General features: G+C 57.8%; 3 protein-coding genes across 4 annotated transcripts; all 3 read left to right on the top strand.

Moving 5' to 3' along the window:
- The first annotated feature begins 155 nt into the window (after positions 1-155).
- Positions 156-5,939, top strand: GSDMA (gasdermin A). Of its 2 annotated transcripts, none has more exons than XM_048317742.1 (11): positions 156-685; positions 786-889; positions 1,761-2,025; positions 2,189-2,384; positions 2,637-2,802; positions 2,875-2,968; positions 3,370-3,423; positions 3,668-3,822; positions 4,019-4,169; positions 4,852-4,925; positions 5,064-5,939. In XM_048317742.1, exons 3-11 carry the CDS (start codon positions 1,806-1,808, stop codon positions 5,298-5,300), a joined length of 1,347 nt encoding a protein of 448 aa, XP_048173699.1. In that variant the 5' UTR covers positions 156-685; positions 786-889; positions 1,761-1,805; the 3' UTR covers positions 5,301-5,939. The 2 variants fall into 2 exon arrangements, with proteins under 2 accessions (XP_048173699.1, XP_048173689.1); XM_048317732.1 differs by having other exon boundaries at positions 762-889.
- A 1,121-nt stretch (positions 5,940-7,060) lies between these two features.
- Positions 7,061-12,403, top strand: PSMD3 (proteasome 26S subunit, non-ATPase 3). The gene is made up of 12 exons (XM_048317718.1): positions 7,061-7,282; positions 8,181-8,371; positions 9,106-9,243; positions 9,419-9,555; positions 9,642-9,832; positions 10,013-10,116; positions 10,706-10,820; positions 11,033-11,152; positions 11,229-11,332; positions 11,553-11,708; positions 11,801-11,851; positions 11,948-12,403. The coding sequence occupies exons 1-12, from the start codon at positions 7,111-7,113 to the stop codon at positions 12,023-12,025; spliced, it is 1,557 nt and encodes a 518-aa protein (XP_048173675.1). The 5' UTR covers positions 7,061-7,110; the 3' UTR covers positions 12,026-12,403.
- A 2,348-nt stretch (positions 12,404-14,751) lies between these two features.
- CSF3 (colony stimulating factor 3) lies at positions 14,752-16,485 on the top strand. Its single transcript, XM_048296740.1, has 5 exons — positions 14,752-14,767; positions 15,199-15,368; positions 15,725-15,832; positions 15,962-16,108; positions 16,274-16,485. Exons 1-5 carry the CDS (start codon positions 14,752-14,754, stop codon positions 16,442-16,444), a joined length of 612 nt encoding a protein of 203 aa, XP_048152697.1. The 3' UTR covers positions 16,445-16,485.
- The last annotated feature ends 1,025 nt before the right edge of the window (positions 16,486-17,510 follow it).

The following is a 17,510-nucleotide window of genomic DNA, read 5'->3' as shown; positions in this document are numbered from 1 at the left end:
CATGGCTATGAGTCCAGCAAACACGGAATGGCTTGGGTTGGAAGGCACCTTAAGGCTCATCCATTCCTGCCTCCTGCCATGGGCACGGACACCTTCCACTCTCCCAGGTTGCTCCAATCCCTGTCCAATCTCTCCTTGGACACTTCCAGGGATGGGGCAGCCACAGCTTCTCTGGGTAACCTGTGCCAGGGCTTCACTCCCCTTTACAGGGAGGAATTTCTTGCCAATATCCCCTCCTGAGTCCATTTCTCCATCTGTAAAGGAAGGGCAACATTACATGGCTCTATAAAGTTGAATCATGCAAGGATGGAATGGTTTGGCTTGAAGGGACCTTTTAAAGCCCATGCAATCCCTTTTGCTGCCAGGGGTGGGGGCACCTTCCTGTCCAATCTGGTCTGGCATACTTCCAGCAGTGCACTCGCATCTCCTGCATCTGTAGAAGTTTGAGTTATCCACAGCCCCTGTAACAGACTCCGCTCAGTGACTAAAAGGAAGAATGACGCAAGCAACGGCCAATTTGTGGAAGTGGAACACTGGTGATGAGGACGTAAAATTGCTGAAGTAACCTCACAGCTGGGAACAACTCCTGATAAGCTGCTGTGAACAGCCAGGGATCCTACAGCATGGATCAGGTCTAACACTCCCCCTGCCCAGGAGTTGCTTTGGGGAGCCCCCCGTGAGCAAGGTAAGAGAAATCAATTTACTTTTTGCCGGGGGTTTGTGGGGTTGCCAGCTGTGCAACTCACAGCTCCCATATTTAGCAAACACTCCACATCGCTGAGCAGAAGGGAAGACTGAGAAGATTCTCCCCAGTCCTGCTGCTCTCCAGAGGTCACATCACCTCGCCAGCCCTGTGGTCTTCTCCGCACACCTCCCACCCCACAAACAGGCAAGTGCATAATCCCAAAGCTTTGGGTACAGGAGAGGGTTGGTGGGAACTCTCTGTCAAGTGCTCGTTTAGTTTTTCTCTCTTCTTGGACACTTCCAAGGGAATGAGTCCTGCAAGTGCTACTAACATTGAGCACACAAGGCTATTTGTCTTTGGAACAGTTTAAACTCAAAGAGGGCAAGGTTAGATGGGATATTGGCAAGAAATTCCTCCCTGTGAGGATGGTGAGACCCCAGAACAGGCTGCCCCATCCATGGAAGTGTCCATAACCAGGTTGGGCAGGGCTTGGAGCAACCTGGGATAGAGAAGGTGTCCCTGACCATGACAAGGGGGAGAACAATATGAGCTTTAAGGTCCCAGCCAACCCAAACCAGTCTGAATTACCCAATTTCCCCTCCCCAGCTCCATCCCGTAAAAAACCAGAAAAGCGAAACTGAAACTTTTTGATAAAAACAAGCTGTGTCAGAAAACAAACGGGGATTTCTTTCTGGCCCTCAAACAGCAGCTCTCCCCTGCAGACCACCAGGACCTGCCCAAGGAGGCTGGGCTGTGATTTCTCTCTATTTTGGGGGACATTTGCCCCCAAAAGCAGCACCCTCAGAGTCTGCCAGCTGCGTTCTCTCTGCACAATCACTGGGGATCATCAGCAAATGGGGACAAGGCCAAACAACTCACAGCTCCTGCTGCTTCCTCTCCAAACACTCCCTGTAACAACCCTGTGAAACTTGTGTCCTTGGACAATGGGGGGGGGGGGGGGGGGGGTTTGAGTCATTATTTTGAAATCATCTTAAACATTGAAGTAACACTTTGTTGCAATGTCCTGCTATTATTTCAAGTAATTTGCCTTAACTTGTGTTGCCTCTTTCCCAAGGCACAAATCCACTTGGCTTTGCTTCAAAACTTCAGCCACAGCAGAATGTTTAAAAAATTCACAAAATTCCTTGTAAAACAAATGGATCCAAGCAAAGAATTGGTCCCTGTCGAGAGCATCGCAGACAATGAGCACTTCAAGCCTCTCTATCTACTGAAAAAAAAAAGCAAATCAAAAACCATATTCCACCCAGCTCCCTACTACCAGCGGACAGGGTTCACACTGGATGATGTGCTGCTGCCTGGAGAAGATGGTAAAAGCATAGGTAAAGCCCAAATTTATCAATCTGAAGTTCACAAATTCCATAGATCATGTGTTTGGGTCATTTATGGCTGAACTGTATCATGTTCCAGCTTTCCTGTGGGTGCTATCCTTACAGTGCTGAGTCTGTGTAATCCTGTTTAACATAATGCATGGAATTATTTCAGTGTCCTTCCATCAAGATTCCAGCCAATTTACTCTCACAAAAGTCAGCGCTGACCAAGCTGATGGAGGTCTCAGCATCTCTTTTGACCCTGCAAGTGTAGAGCTGAAAGGAGCTGCCTCTCTGTCCAAGGTGTTTTCCATCAAACCCCAGAAGAAGAGTGTATCACTGGAATCACTGGAGGCACTGAGAAGAGAAAGGTAAGGAATGATGAGGGAGCATACACGCTCCAGTCACCTCCTCCAGCCCACAACAGGTCAACAATGGGTTTTCAACAGCCTAAAACTAAGATTAAGACCTTAGGGCAGGAATTCCGTCTAACTAGGACAGGTTTGACAGGAAATGGGAGTGACAAGATACCCCCTGAGCCTCCTCTTCTCCAGGCTAAGCCCCTCCACCTCCCACAGCAGCTCCTGGTGCTCCAGACCCTTCCCATCCTTTTTCTCCTTTAGACAAATCAACATGGATCACTCCTTCATCCAACAGCTACGGAGAACAGACATCCACCTATATGTGGTCACTGAAATCCTCGAAGCCTCGGAGGAGACCGTCTACAAGGAATCCACCAAGGCAGACGGGGGCTTCAAGGCCAAATTTTACAGCACGCTCTGTGCACAGGTTTGGCTTCTCTCTCCTCCCTTCCCTGACACCTGCACTCAGGTGTCCTAACAAGTTATTTTCTTTATCCAGAGCACCAAGGAGGACAAACAAAGCATAGTCATACCCAAGGGCTGCACCCTGGCCTTCAGGACCATCCAGCTACACATTAGAGATGGAGCATGGGGTAAGCAACTTCCAGAAATGACCAATTTCTCCATTCCGGAAACAGTGCACAAGAGGAAGAACATTTTAGGAAGTATCACTTAGCCACAGAGCCACCCGCAGCTTGTCTGCAAAGAGATGGAGGCAGTGTGAGGAACAGAAATCACCTGGGAAAGGTCAGATAACCCATGCAAGGTCAAAGATGCTGTTTGGGGAGGGGTCAGTAAAGAAAGAAGGAAGCCTCAAATCTATGTTTCAGGAGCTGCAGAGCTCCTGTTGATAAACTGCACACAGAGCAGAGTTTGGGTTGTTTCTTTTCTTTTTCTACTCAGAAGAGAAGAGCCAGGGAGAAAACTGGGTGGGTGACCACAAGTGGGAAGGCTGGTGTAGAACACCATAAATGTCCCTTTTATCCTGTTGCAGATCTGGATTATTTCCCAGCAGAAGCCATGAGAAGGGCAGATTACGTAGCTGATGGTAAGTAATGTATTTTCACAGCTTGCACTTGCACAACTTTTACCTGCTTTGGGTAAGATGGAATCTCCCAGCATAAAACAAACCACCTGGAGTGATGCATTTGCCTCTTCCCTGAGACATCACAACTGCCCGAATTCCATATTGCTTCAGAAACACTCATACTAGGGTTTCCAACTCTGCATTTAGAGATGCCAGTGAACTCCTGGTTCAGAAGTGACAGATTTGGATCCCTTCTGGTTTGCAGGTCCCTCACAAGGAAAATTAGGAGTAGTGCTGAGAGAAGTTAAATACTCCTGCCGAATTTTCCCCGAGTTGTCTCCTGACCTGTTGCTCATAGTCTTAAACACCATTAAAACTGTGATGAGGGACAAGAACCTCCTACAAGAGCTCAGCCAGAAAGTAAGTGAAGCTTCTCTTGCTGCCACAATTTATAAGTACAGACACATCCAGGACCACACCTCTTGCCCCACAAGTTACCTGTCCTGTGTCACCACTGTCCATCCAAAATCCCCTCACTCGGCACACCTGCCTGCTTTGGACAAGCAGCAGCCTCTGCCCCCAAATCCTGACATTTCTTTTCCTTGTTCCCCCACAGATGGAAGAAGTTCCTGAGGAAAATGATGGTTATCAGCTGAAAACTGAGAGCCCAGACTTAAAAGACCTGTTCAGCACCTTAGAGCATTCTCCAAGAGATCTTCTCCTTCAGCTGGCAGAGGGAATCACCTACATCTTTGACGCTTTGCATGGTGAGGCTTTGGGACTTTAAGAGGGAAATCAAGGCAGGGATGATGCCCAGTCCTGCCATTCCCTCTTTCCTTCTTCTCTTACTCTTCCTCAAGTGGAATCTACATCTGAGTCCCATGGTGAGGAGACGAGAGAAACCCCCTTTGCACCCATCCAGGGTTCCTTCAAAGTGCAGTCACAGCTTCCTCCCAAGGGGCTGCTCCGATCTGTGCTCTGGTGACCAGGGACAGAACCCCGGGGAACAGCTGGAGCTGTGTCTGGGAGGGTTAGGTTGGATAGCAGGGGAAGGTTCTTCCCCCAGAGGGTGGTCAGGCACTGAACAGGCTCCCCAGGGGATGGGCACAGCCCAAAGGCTGACAGAGCTCTACAAGCCTTTGGACACTGCTCTCAGCACAGGGTGGGACTGTTGGGAGTGTCCTGTGCAGAGATGGGAGTTCAATTCTCCTTGTAGGTCCCTTCCAACTCCATATTCCATGATTCTGTGACAAACAGCCATATCACTCTCACAGTGAGGCTGCACAAATCATTTCTATTAAAACATCCAGAGAACTTTTGACCAAATGGGCATTTCCTACAAGAAATGATCACCCTTCCCATCCTCTTCACTCTTTCCCATCCCTATCACACCAGAAACTCCAACACCTGGTGGGTGGTTTTGGATCCAAACCCACTTTATTTCTGCAGAGTTATTGGAGGATCAGCTGCTGCTGCTGCTGGAATCCTTGGAAAGGAAGATTGTGTCCCAACAGCTGGAGCTGGTGAGAACACACATCACACTTGGCTCCTTTCAAGGGGAGGCGGGGGCTATGTTAATTCTAACAACATTTCCATACTGATGTCACAACTTGACTACTGATTAAAATCCTGATTTTGCTTTTTTTGTTGTTGCTCTGAAGGTTGAACACCTCCTGAAACACGACCTGGAGAACAGGAAGGAGCCTTTCCATGTGGATGCTGAGCTGCTCTCCTTCCCACACAAGGAGGAACAGCTGTTAACCATGGCCCTGGTGGAGATGAGTGGAGTGCAGCTCCAGGAAGATGGATCAGCTGTCCCTAGGGATCAGCCCTTCGAGGCCATGGCAGCCCTGTTCGTGGTCCTGTATACCCTCAATCTCCTGAGTGGCTTGGAGTAGGAGGTACCTGGCCCAGCCTAGGGAACACCTCCTCAAGATATTGGAAAATCTCTGATGACAAGACACGTTTCTCTCCCAATTCCATCCTTGTTCATGCTCAAGGATACTTTGGCTGTGAAAGGCAAATTTAAGGCAGGAAAACTCATTATGGATGCTAAGGGCTGGATATCCAAGGGGATTTGTCTGTCTGTCTCCCCATGAATGCAGAGGGACAGTGGGAAAATCCACAAGCCCAAAGAATCCCAGGCCTGGCTGTGATGCCTCGTGTAATCCTACTTCCCTAAAAATGCTGCTGCCGCTTCTGCAATCAGTAAATGGGAAAGAGAAGGGTATAGGAAACCTGAAGTGGACGGGAATGCAAAGAGAAAGGGGAAATGGAAAGGGAAAGGGAAGGCAGAGGAAACAAACGCCAGAAGGAAACACCAGGAGTGACTCTCCCTGGTCCCTCTGTGGTTCACTGAGGGCTCCGTGAACTGCTGGTGGCCAGAAGGTTGGGGAATCCCAGAGGTTTCAGCAACACCTCCCTGCTCCCAGTGCTGCCATTGTCCCTGAGATGCTTGAGGGACACGGGCAGCACTTCAGAGCAACCATCCTCTCATTATCACTTTATAAATAAAGATCAGTTTCTTGCTAAGCAACCGGGTGTTTTCAAAGTCAATTTCTTAATTTTGTGTGGTTTTGGTCCCACAGCACATCTGACAAGCTTGGGATGCTGTACCAAAAATGTGGGCACTTAGCCCTGGGGTGAAGTCGGGGGGTCCCTCAGGCTGCAGGGCCCTGGAAGGGTCCCTGTAGGCGAGGGGCAGCACTGCTCACCTGGCTGGACACTGACAGCTCCAGGAGCACTTCCAGCACCAGGGGCCAGGTTCTGCCTTGCAGCAGCTACAAAGGGAGCCCAGCCCCAACCTGGAACCCTTACTGGACACCCTGGTTCTAGTCCCAGACCAGACACCTCACAGAACTCCCAGCTCCAACACGGCCCCTTTTGGGACCCCTAGACCCAGTCTGGCCCCTCATGGGACCCCCACTCCAAGCCCCGACCCGCCTCCTCACCGGACCACTCACAGGATGCCCGGCCCCTCACGGATCCCCAGACCCACACAGGACCCTCCACAGGATTCCCGGTCCCAGGATGGCCCCTCACGGAACCCTTTACGGGATCTCTGGTCCCAGTGAGGCCCCTCACGGGACCCTTCACGGGATCCCCGACTTGGCCCCAGTGCAGACCCTCATGGGACCCTTCTCTGGATCCCTGGTCCCAGCATGGCCCCTCACAGAACCCTTCGCGGGGTCCCCCACCACAGACCGGCCCCTCACGGAACCCTTTACGGGATCTCTGGTCCCAGTGTGGCCCCGCACGGGACTCCTCCCGGCATGCCCGACCTGTCCCCAGCCCGGCCCCTCACGGAACCTCGCGCTCCGCCTCAGCGAAGCAGTGCCCCTCGCCCGCGCCCCCAAAAGGCGGGAACTGCTCAGCACCGGGCGGAAACACCCGAAAGCTCGACGGAGATCCCCGAGACAGAGAGCCGAAAGAACACGAGCGATGCCGGAACCCTCCGAGAGGTCTCGGCCAAAACTCCCGAGAACGTGGCGAAAATCTACGAGCGAAGACGGAAATACCCGAGAGCGTCGCGGAACTCCACGAGCGAGAGAGGCGGAACTCTCCGAGCGGTGCCTGAAATATACGAAAGCGAGGCGGAACAACCCGAGCGACGGCGGAAACGGCCGAGCGAAAGGCGGAAGGAGACGATCGTGTGTCGGTCGGCGCTCGGCTGGTCGCGCCTGGCGGCCCGTTGTGCAGTGTCACGCCATGAAGCAGGACGGCGCGTCCCGCCGCCGCGGCGACAAGGCCAAGGCACCCCCGGAGGGACCCCCGCCCGCTCCCCCCGACGTCGAGATGCACGAGGAGGCGGCGCCGGTGGCCCCCGAGGCGGCCGGAGAGCGGCAGCCGCAGCGGGAGCTGGACGCGATCACGTTGGAGGGTGAGGGGGGGGGTGTTGTTGTAATGAGGGTGTTTGTGGAGATGGGGGGGGGAACTGAGGGGTCTTGAGGGTTGAAGGGATTTGGGACAGGTCGGGGGAACCCCTGAGAGGGGGGATGTTGGAGGAAGGGGATTGAGGGGGGTTATAGGGAGCCTTGGGGGGACTGGGGAGGGGTCAGGGTGGAGGTACCTGAGGGGGGTGGGAGAGCGGCTGGAAAGGTGTTGGAGAAGGGGAATGGGCGGATCAGTGTGGGAGTGGGCAGTTGGAGGGGGCTCTGAGGGAAAGAGGAACGGGGGAGCACTTTTGGGAAGGGGAGTTGGGGGGCACCGTGTAGGAAGGGGAGAGGGGAGCTGTGTTTGGGGGCGTGTCACTATGGGATAAGGGGTTTGGGGGGCACAGAGAGGGAAAGGGAGATGGAAGGTGTGTTTTTTGGAGGGGGGAAACACTGTGGAGAAGGGTATTTGGGGCAGTCTGTGAGGGAAATGAAGGGGGGAGGTTGGTTTTGGGGGCAGTCACTGAAGAATGGGAGATGGACTTATGTTTTGGAGGGGATTACTGTGGAAAGGAATTGGGGCAGCTCTGTGAGGGAGAGGGTGTGTTTTGGGGGGACAGGCTGTGAGCGGCAGGGGAGCTGCAGCCCTACTGTGGTGGGACCCCATGGGGGTGCAGATGGAGGCTAGAGCCCTTGGGGAGGAGGGACAATACTCTGGAAGGGTCTCAGCAGCCTCCTGCTCCAGGCAGGGACAGCCCTGAGGACAGGTCAGGTCACTGGGGACACCAAGGCCATGGGCAGAGGGACCCCAGAACAGCAGGACAGGGTGAGGGGGCAGCCCTGCCTTTGTTCCTGGGTGCCCCTGGCAGAGGATTTGGGGTGAGGGGTGTCCATGTGCCCCCGCAGACATCAAGGAGCACGTGAAGCAGCTGGAGAAGGCGGTGTCGGGGAAGGAGCCGCGCTACGTCCTGCGGGCGCTGCGGGCTCTGCCCTCCACCTCCCGCCGCCTCAACCCCAACGTGCTGCACAAGGCCATCCACGGCTTCTTCACCTCCAACTGCACTGTCAGGGACTTCCTGCTTGGATTCCTGGAGGAGGTAGGGACAGGGGTGGGGAAGGGACACCTGCTCTGTCACCTCTGCCCTGCTCTGGTGACACCCCCCAGCACAGGAAGGATGTGGAGGGGCAGGAGGGAATCCAGAGGAAGCACCAAGATGATCACGGGGATGGAGCAGTTCTGCTGTGGGGAAAGGCTGAAGGAATTGGGATTGTTCAGCCTGGAGAAGAGAAGGTGTAGGGGTCATGTCACTGTGGCCTCCCAGTATCTGAAGAAGCAACAGAAGAGATGGAGAAGGGACTATTTACAAGGGCTTGGAGTGACAGGACAAGGGGGAGTGGCTTGCCACTGACAGAGCAGGATTAGATGAGCTATTGGGAAGAAGTTCTTCCCTGTGAGGGCAGTGAAGCAGTGGAATGGATTTCCCAGGGAAGTTGTGGCTGCCCCATTCCTAGAAGTGTTCAAGGCCAGAATGGGCAGGGCTTGGAGCTGCCTTGTCTAGTGGAGGGTGTCCCTGCCCATGGCAGAGGTGGGACTGGGTGAACTTTAAGATCTCTTCCAACCCAAACCCGCCTGGGATTCAATGATTGTTTCCCTCTCCAAGGAGGGAACAGGGCAGGGGGATTTGGGGACACTGAGGATGAGCAGCCCCTCTGCTCAGACACATGTGTGAGCAGGGACAGGTCCCTGCAGCCCTGGCCATGCTCCTGTCACACCTGGAGCAGAGCTGTCTCTGCACAGGGACAGAGATCCAACATTTCTCTCTCCCCTCAGTCCATGGACACAGAAGCTGAGCTGCAGTTCCGCCCACGGACGGGGAAAGCAGCCTCAGCCCCTCTCCTGCCAGAGGTGGAGACCTACCTGCAGCTGCTGCTTGTCATCTACCTGATGAACAGCAAGAGGTACCCCGAGGTGAGACCCCCAAGCTGCCCCCGCAGCGCTCCTGCTCGGTGGGGACCCCCTGGCCCTGCCCCATGCTGTCCCCTCAGTGTTTGGGCACTGCCCCAGGTTCAGCCCCACAGCCTAGGTGGTCTCTGCCCCTCCCAGGATCAATCCCCCTGCTCTGACCTCCCTTCCCCTCCTGCAGGCTCAGAAGGTGTCTGATGACCTGATGCAGAAGATCAGCTCCCAGAACCGCCGGGCCCTGGACCTGGTGGTGGCCAAGTGTTACTATTACCACTCCCGGATCTACGAATTCCTGAACAAACTCGACGTGGTCCGGAGGTGGGATGGGGCCTGTGGGGGGCTGTCCCTCAACATGATCCCCCTGTTTTCCTCCCTCTTCGCTGATTCCTTGTCCCACCCTGCAGCTTCCTGCACGCCCGGCTCCGCACGGCCACGCTGCGCCACGACGCCGACGGCCAGGCCACGCTCCTGAACCTGCTCCTGAGGAATTACCTCCACTATAACCTCTACGACCAGGCTGAGAAGCTCGTCTCCAAGTCCGTGTTCCCCGAGCAGGCCAACAACAACGAGTGGGCTCGGTACCTGTACTACACAGGTGAGAGGGGCTCGGTGCCTGCCCTGGCTCCTGGCACCCCGCACCGAAGGGCTCCAGTTCCTCAGAGAACCTCTTTGAGCAGCTGGAGGTGGGGCTTCCAGGCAGGATTTGGAGCCCCATCCGTGTAGGTCGGGTTGGATTCAATGGGTGGCTTTCCCCACCCGCCCCGTGTGGGCGCAGGGCGGATCAAGGCCATCCAGCTGGAATACTCGGAGGCGCGGCGCACCATGACCAACGCCCTGCGCAAGGCCCCGCAGCACACGGCCGTCGGCTTCAAGCAGACGGTGAGTGGGGAGGGGGCAGGACTGCACTGGGTCTGAGACCCCTCGGGGTTGGGATCTCACAGGGCTTGGATGTAGGACCTTGTGGGATGTCAAGCCCCATGGAGTTTGGTTCGGGACCTCCCGGCTTTGGGACATCCTGGGGACAGGTTTGGGGCTTCCTTGGATGTCAGCCTCCATGGACTCGGGTCCTCTGGGATTTGGGATTTCCCAGGGTCAGGTCCAGGGCTCCCCAGGGTTGGGCTCCACGAGGACAGTCCTGGCACCTCCCAGGCTCAGCGCCTTCCAGGATGAGATCTGGGACCCCCCAGGGTTGGGCTCTGCAGGGACAGGTGTGGGATCTCCCAGGGTCAGGCCCCACGGGGACAGATTTGGGACCTCCCAGGGTGTTGGGCCCTGCAGGGATGACAGATGTGGGACCTCCTAGGTTTGGAACTTCCCAGGGACAAATCTGGGACTTTCCAGGCCCCACAGGGACAGGAACAAATTATGGTTCTCCTGGGGTCGTGTGCCCCATGGGGATGGGTGCTAGACCTCTTGGGGGTGGTTTCAGGCCCTGTGGGGACTCACTCAGGGTCTCACTCTGCCCCAGGTGCACAAGCTGCTCATTGTGGTGGAGCTGCTCCTCGGGGAGATCCCGGACAGGCTCCAGTTCCGGCAGCCCTCGCTCAAGCGCTCGCTCATGCCCTACTTCCTGCTGACCCAGGGTATGGCTGCCCACCCCTGCCTGTCTCTGTCCTTCCCGCAGTGTCAGAGAATCATGGAATATCCTGAGTGGGAAGGGACCCAATGGGAGTTCTCTTCTCTCCCCTTGATGGGACTTGGATGCAGATGCCACTTGAGAAGGAGGAAGTCAGCCAGCCCTGACTCACTTTCCCCAGCCTTTCTCCTTCCCCCATTCCCACCTTCTTCCCTCCAGCTGTCAGGACGGGGAACCTGGCCAAGTTCAACCAAGTCCTTGACCAGTTTGGGGACAAGTTCCAGGCTGATGGCACTTACACCCTGATCATTCGGCTGAGGCACAACGTCATCAAGACAGGTAGGAGAGTGTTTGATGGACCCTCCGCAGGCTGGGCAGGCCTGGGGGGCTGCGTCCCATTCCCTTCTCCCCACAGGTGTCCGCATGATCAGCCTCTCCTACTCCCGCATCTCCCTGGCCGACATCGCCCAGAAGCTGCAGCTGGACAGCCCTGAGGATGCCGAGTTCATCGTTGCCAAGGTACCAGCACAGCGAGCCCCATCCTTTTGGGGTCCTGGGGGTGCCCACAGCCCCCCACCGTGCCCCATCCCCCCCACCCCTCCCTGCAATGCCCCTGGGTTTGGGTTGAGGCTCCTCCAGGGAGAACTGGGGACACTCAGGGCGCCGCATCCCCGCTCTGTGCGCCGTGTCCCGAGCCCTCGGGGACACCCCATGCCCTGCCCCGTGCCCGGGCTCACAGGCCATCCGCGACGGCGTGATCGAGGCCAGTATCAACCACGAGAAGGGCTACGTCCAGTCCAAGGAGATGATCGACATCTACTCCACACGGGAGCCCCAGCTGGCCTTCCACCAGCGCATCTCCTTCTGCCTCGATATCCACAACATGTCCGTGAAGGTGAGCACAGCGTGTCGCTGAGGGGAACAGCAGGACACGGCTCAGGGCTGGCTCAGCTCCAAGCTCATCCTCCTCCTCTTCTTTTTCTCCAGGCCATGAGGTTCCCACCCAAATCTTACAACAAGGACTTGGAATCTGCAGAGGTGAGATCTCACCAGGGTTCTCTGCAGCCACCATGGCTGTGGGAAGGATGTGGCTCCTGTCCCCACCTGCCACCAACCTCGGCCTTTGCTTTCCAGGAGCGCCGGGAGCGTGAGCAGCAGGACCTAGAGTTTGCCAAGGAGATGGCAGAGGACGATGACGACGGTTTTCCGTGACCCTGGGCCCTGGCTGTACTTTTTTATTTGTCCCTTGGACAGATGGTGGCTGAGCAGGGCCCTCCGTCCCCCCCCAGACCCCTCTTTTATAAATCCCTGCATGTCTGTACTGTGGGAGGGGACACAGGGGGTTCCCTGGGCCCACACCCCCTGACCACCTGCACCTGTGGTGAGACCCCCCCCTCCCCAATAAACATCCTTAAAAGGATCCGTGTGGTGACATCGGAGCCGATGCCAGAGGGGCTGCGAGGGGAGTGGGGCTGGAGGGAGCAGGAGTGGGGTCTCCACTGGTGCCCCCCCGGCTCCCACAACAACAACGGGGTCAAACTTTGTTAAACTTCAATTATGACTTTTAAAATAAAAGATGGAAAAACACCAGCCTGGGTGCCTCCAGCTGTGGGTTTGTTGGGATGGGGAGGGGGCATGGGGCTGGTTTGGGGTCTCTGCTCCCCCCCTGAGCTTGGGGAACTGGAGCTTTGTCCCAGTGGTGCTGGGAGAGGCCCCAGCAGCTCCAGGATGGTATCCCAAGAGGATTCCACTGGGAAAGGCACAGGGCCAGGCTGGGCCCCCTTTGTGCCCCACAACACCAGCCCTGGGGGTGATGGGGACAGGGGACATGAAGCCACTCCAGGTGGGTCCCAGCAGCATCTGCGATGAGTTCTCTGAGAAAATCTGGGAATGTCCCAGCACACCCATGCCAGGAAGGCAGCCAGGGCTGCAGGTCAACTGTGGGGCTGTCCCAGCCCATTACCTCTCTGAGGGTCTCTAGGGGAGACCAGAGAAGGCAAGAGCCCAGCCAGGGGGGCTAGGGCTGGCACTGGGGACACAAGGACACCTCAGGAGTGCTGGTGTGTTGGCAGAGGTCAGGAAGAGGCTGAGGGTGCCCAAATTGGGCCACGGGAAGAGGAAGGGTGACCACGTGGCCGAAAAGAGCGGGGGGATGCCTGGGACACTCCCTGGACCAAGGAGCTCCAGCCCCATGGGGGAGGGGGCTTTGCTGGGCCAGCTCCCTCCCCCACTCCCCAACACCCACAGTTTCGGGTCTGAAACCACTTCCTTCCTTGGAAAGCTGACAGGGGCTTTGGGCACTGATTCAACCCCCCCACACCCCCATCACAATTCCTGAAAGCACCATCCTGCTGAGAGGGCAGATCTGCTCTGGGGTGATCCTGTGGGTGCACAGACTGAGGGGACCAGGCTGAGCCCCTCAATGGCCACCGGCTCTCCCTGGCTCCAGGGAGGGTACAGGGAGAGCTGGGAGGGCTGTTCCTCCCAAAAATCCTATGAATCTCTACTGCCAAGGTCCTTTCATGCATCCGGAGGGCAGAACGCCCAGTGCTGCCAGGTTTGAAGGGGGGTCATCAGTAGGTTTCAGAGTTAACACCTGGCTGTGCCAGGAAGGCTCTGCTTGGTACTTGTGGATTGGCTGCAGCTGATGGGGGTTTATTTCCCAGCTGGAGGCAGGAACTTCCAGGACTTCCAGGACTTCCAGCTTCTGGGACTGGTGCTGTGGCTGTACCCCACAAACTGTACCCCACAAACTGTACCCCACAAATGGACCCCACTGGGTGTGTGGCCCATCACGGTGCCCACCATCTGCAACCTGCAGAGACAGGGTTCCCTGTCCCCATTCCTCTCCCCATTCCTGTCCCCATTCCTGTCCACACAGCCTCCAGGAGGGCAGCGATGGGACCCAGCCAGGGGTCAGGGTTGCAGAATGAGCCTCCCCACCCCAATGCTGCCCTGGGGTCACCCTGCCCAGGGCTGTGAGGGGAGGGAGTGGGTGCCTCCCGTGCCCCAGCCAGCCCGTGCCAGGCAGGAGCCGGCCAGCTGGCACCAGCCCAACAGATCCTGGAAGGATTTGCGGGAAACGTCACGAGCCAAAATTCCCTCGTCAGCACAACGGGGCCGGGAGCAGCTACCCCTTGCCAAGGGCTGCCCTGGAAGCCTCTTCCCTGAAGGGGCAGAAGGGGAGCTGGCCCCTGGCAGGTGGGGTCAGCCTGATTTGGCCAGTGCTTGAGGACACTGGGCACAACCCGGCCCCACAGTGCCCAGCAAGGCAGGATCTGGCCCCGTGGTGCTGCCCCAGAGAGCCACAGCCCTGGCAGGGGTCACACCTTGGCCCCCTCCAGCTGGTGCTAGCACCATGAAGGTCACACCGCCAGGACCCGCCCAGATGCCGAGGTGAGGGTCGAAGGCAGCTGACAGGGGGTGCTGCCCACGTGGGCTGGGGATGGGGACAACCCCAGAGTGACAGCAGCAGTGAGAAGCCACCATCCCCTTGCCCGGTCACCTGCGAGTGACCCTGCGCATGACCCTGCGCGTCACCCCGCTGTGCTGGGCACTGGCCCACCAGGCCAGCGCAGTGGGAGCCCTGCGAGCAGGTTAATGAGTCACCAAGGCCCCACCTGCCCTGACACCCGCCTCAGTGCCTGGGCTCCACCGGGCGACTGCGGCCGCACCGAGGGGCACTGCTGCCCACCGGCCCCAGGAAAGCCCCACGGTGTGGCCGCGGCCGAGCACCCGCTTCCCGAGATTTGCATGCTGTGATTAACGCAAGTGAAGCAATCGCGCTGTTGCCTCATCAGTGAGAATCCCCGAGGCCCGCGGACTATAAATGCCCCGATTGATGAGCAGAGCCGGGCAGGAGCGAGCGGAGCCGGGCCGGGCTGGGCAGGGCAGGGCTGCACTGCACAGAGGAAGAGGCACCGAGCCGGGCATCCACCATGTGTTTCCTCACCCGTGAGTACCCAGCACCCACTGCAGCACCCCCATCTCCCACTGCACCCAAACCACCCCTAAGCCTCACTTCGCCCATAGGACCTGCTGCCCCCACAGCAACCACAGCACCCACTGCCCCCACTGCACCCAGCCCACCCACTCTAGCAGTAGCACCCACTTGTCCCCACTGCACGCACCACACCCAGAGCGCCCATAAACCCACCCTACCCTGTAGCACCTGCTGCACCCACACCCAGAGCCCCCTTCTGCTGCCCCCGGCACCGGTGGGACACAGAGAACGCTGGTCCCTCTCCCTTTTCAGGGTCTCTACCCCTTCCCCACGCCACACTGCTGCCACCATCCCCAGGGTGGTTCGGTTGCTGAGCCCATCCTGGATGAGGGGTCGGGGCTCCCTGGGGTGTCTGGTGGGTGCTGAGCCGCTGTCCCCACAGGTGGGCTGGCGCTGCTGCTGGGTGTGCTGCTGTGGGCGCCGTGGCAGGCGCTGCATGGGGCACCGCTGACCGAGCTCTCGGGGGACCAGGACTTCCAGCTCTTCCTGCAGAGGAACCTCGAGTTCACCCGCAAGATCCACGGGGATGTGGCTGCGCTGCAGCGCGTGGTGGTGAGTCCCACACGCTGCAGAAGGGGAATGGCAGCCACTGCGAGGTCACAGATAAGGCGACCTTCTCCTCCCTGGCCTTATCGGCACCGCAGGGCCAGGAGCCAGCAGTGTCCCCTGAGCTGCCCAAGGCTCAGCCCTGGGGTGTTGGGGCACCCACTGGGAACACGTGGTGACCTTCCTGGGCACGCACTCGCCAGGGCAGCCACATCTCCATCCCCATTGCACCAGGTCCACTCCATCCCCTCCCTCCTCCTGGCTGGGCTGCAGAGGGTCCCAGAGCACAGGGATGGGATGTTGCAGGGTGCTGGGGGCATTGGCGTCCTCTGGTGTCCTGACCCTGTCCCCTTTGTCTGCAGTGTGACACCTTCCAGCTGTGCAAGGAGGAGGAGCTGCTGCTGGTGCGGCAGGACCTGGACGTCGCACAGGCGCTGCTGGAGCAGTGTCACAAGCGCACCTTCCAGGCGGTGAGTGCGGGAAGCCCACTCCTGCCACGAGCTGGTCAGCTCTGTCATGGCTTGGGGCACCCCAGAGCCCCCTGTGTCTTGGTGGCCTGGCCATGCCCAGTCCCGCTGACCACACCATGCCCACCACAGGAGACCTGCTTCAGCCAGATCCGTGCCGGCCTCCGCATCTACCACGGCTCTCTGGCCACCATCCGGGACCTGCTGCCTGGGCACGCTGCGTTGGTGGAGACCCTGCAGCTGGACATGGCCAACCTGTCCTCCAACATCCAGCAGCAGGTGAGGGGGCAAAGGGGGACTTCGTGGGGACAGGTGGGTAAAGCAGGTGCTGCATCCCAAAGGAGGGGAGGGCATGGTGGGGGCTGCATGCCCAGGAAGGGCACACAGGGGCAGGGGGGTGTCTCCAGGCCTGGGGCTGATGCCACTGCCTCTGCCTGGCTGCAGATGGAGGACCTGGGCCTGGCCACGGTGACGTACCCCACGGAGAACCAGGACCCCCTCCCCACCTTCTCCTCCCGCTTCCGCCACCAAGTCGGTGGCTTCTTCATCCTGGCCAACTTCCAGCGGTTCCTGGAGACGGCGTACCGGGCGCTGCGGCACCTCGCCAACCTCTGACCCCTGTTTGTGGATGTCGCACCTGAGGGACATCCCGGGAGTACCCCATTTTCTGCTTATTTAATATTTAAGGCTATTTAATATTTATCTGTCGAGATGCTCCCCCACCCACGACCCCGGGCAGGCGCCAGGGGATCCCGCGGTGGATCCGTGCACAGGTACCTGTGCAGCATCACCCTTGTTTAATATTTAAACACAAGCGTATCTCTGCTATGAGGTTCTGGAGCTGGGCTGAGCCACTGCAGCTGCTGCTGGCACTGCCCGTGCCTCAGTTTCCCCACGGCTCGCGCTGTTGGGGCTGCTGCAGCATCCCAAGGGAAACCACCTTCATCCCAGGATGAGGGTGCTCCAGAGCAGCATCTCCCTGTCCAGGCTGCAGCCTGCAGGGACACATCTGATGGGTGTTATTTCTAGTAATTAATATTTATTAGCCATTAGGGAAGGAGGGGAGGGAAGATGGAAGAACCATAGGGATGCAGCAGCCTCACCAAGATGAGGCTTTTCCAGGGAGCCCCAGCACTTTGGGGTGCTGTATCTCTGCTCTGTCCCCCTTCCCTGCTAAACTCAGAGTACTTATTGCAGTTTAACTTATTTGTGTCCATCCCTGGCCGGAAAGAGCCACTTGGGCACAGTCCCATCCTCCTGAGCCTGACGCAGCCCCGGTCCCGTGGCTGTGTGGGAGCTCCAAGCGGGGGTGGTTTTGTACTGTATTCATTGCTGCAGCTGGGTGAGCCCCGAGAAACACCCGCTCGCTTTTTTCTATGTGATAAAAATGGAAATAAACTCTATTTTTGCACTCTTTCTCTGTTCCGCTGTCTCCTGCCTGGGTGGGAGGGATGCGGAGTGGCCAGGGCGTGGGGACATGGGGACAGACACACGGTTGATGAGGGAATGGGACTTTGGGGCTGGGCTGTGGCTGCTGGTGTCAGCTCAGACAGATGAAATGCAGCCCCCGCAGTGTCCCCACCCCACGGCCTGAGCCCGCTGAGGGCCAGGAGGCACTGTGGGACGGCTGCTTCCTCCACGCCCCGCAGCACTGCTTGGGCAAGAGCCGATTCCTAGAAAG

The sequence above is a fragment of the Corvus hawaiiensis genome, chromosome 1 (genome assembly GCF_020740725.1).
Source record: "Corvus hawaiiensis isolate bCorHaw1 chromosome 1, bCorHaw1.pri.cur, whole genome shotgun sequence".
In the NCBI taxonomy this organism is placed as follows: Eukaryota; Metazoa; Chordata; class Aves; order Passeriformes; family Corvidae; genus Corvus; species Corvus hawaiiensis.
The sequence above is the reverse complement of the archived record's forward strand: the minus strand, read 5'-3'. Positions and strand labels throughout refer to the sequence as shown.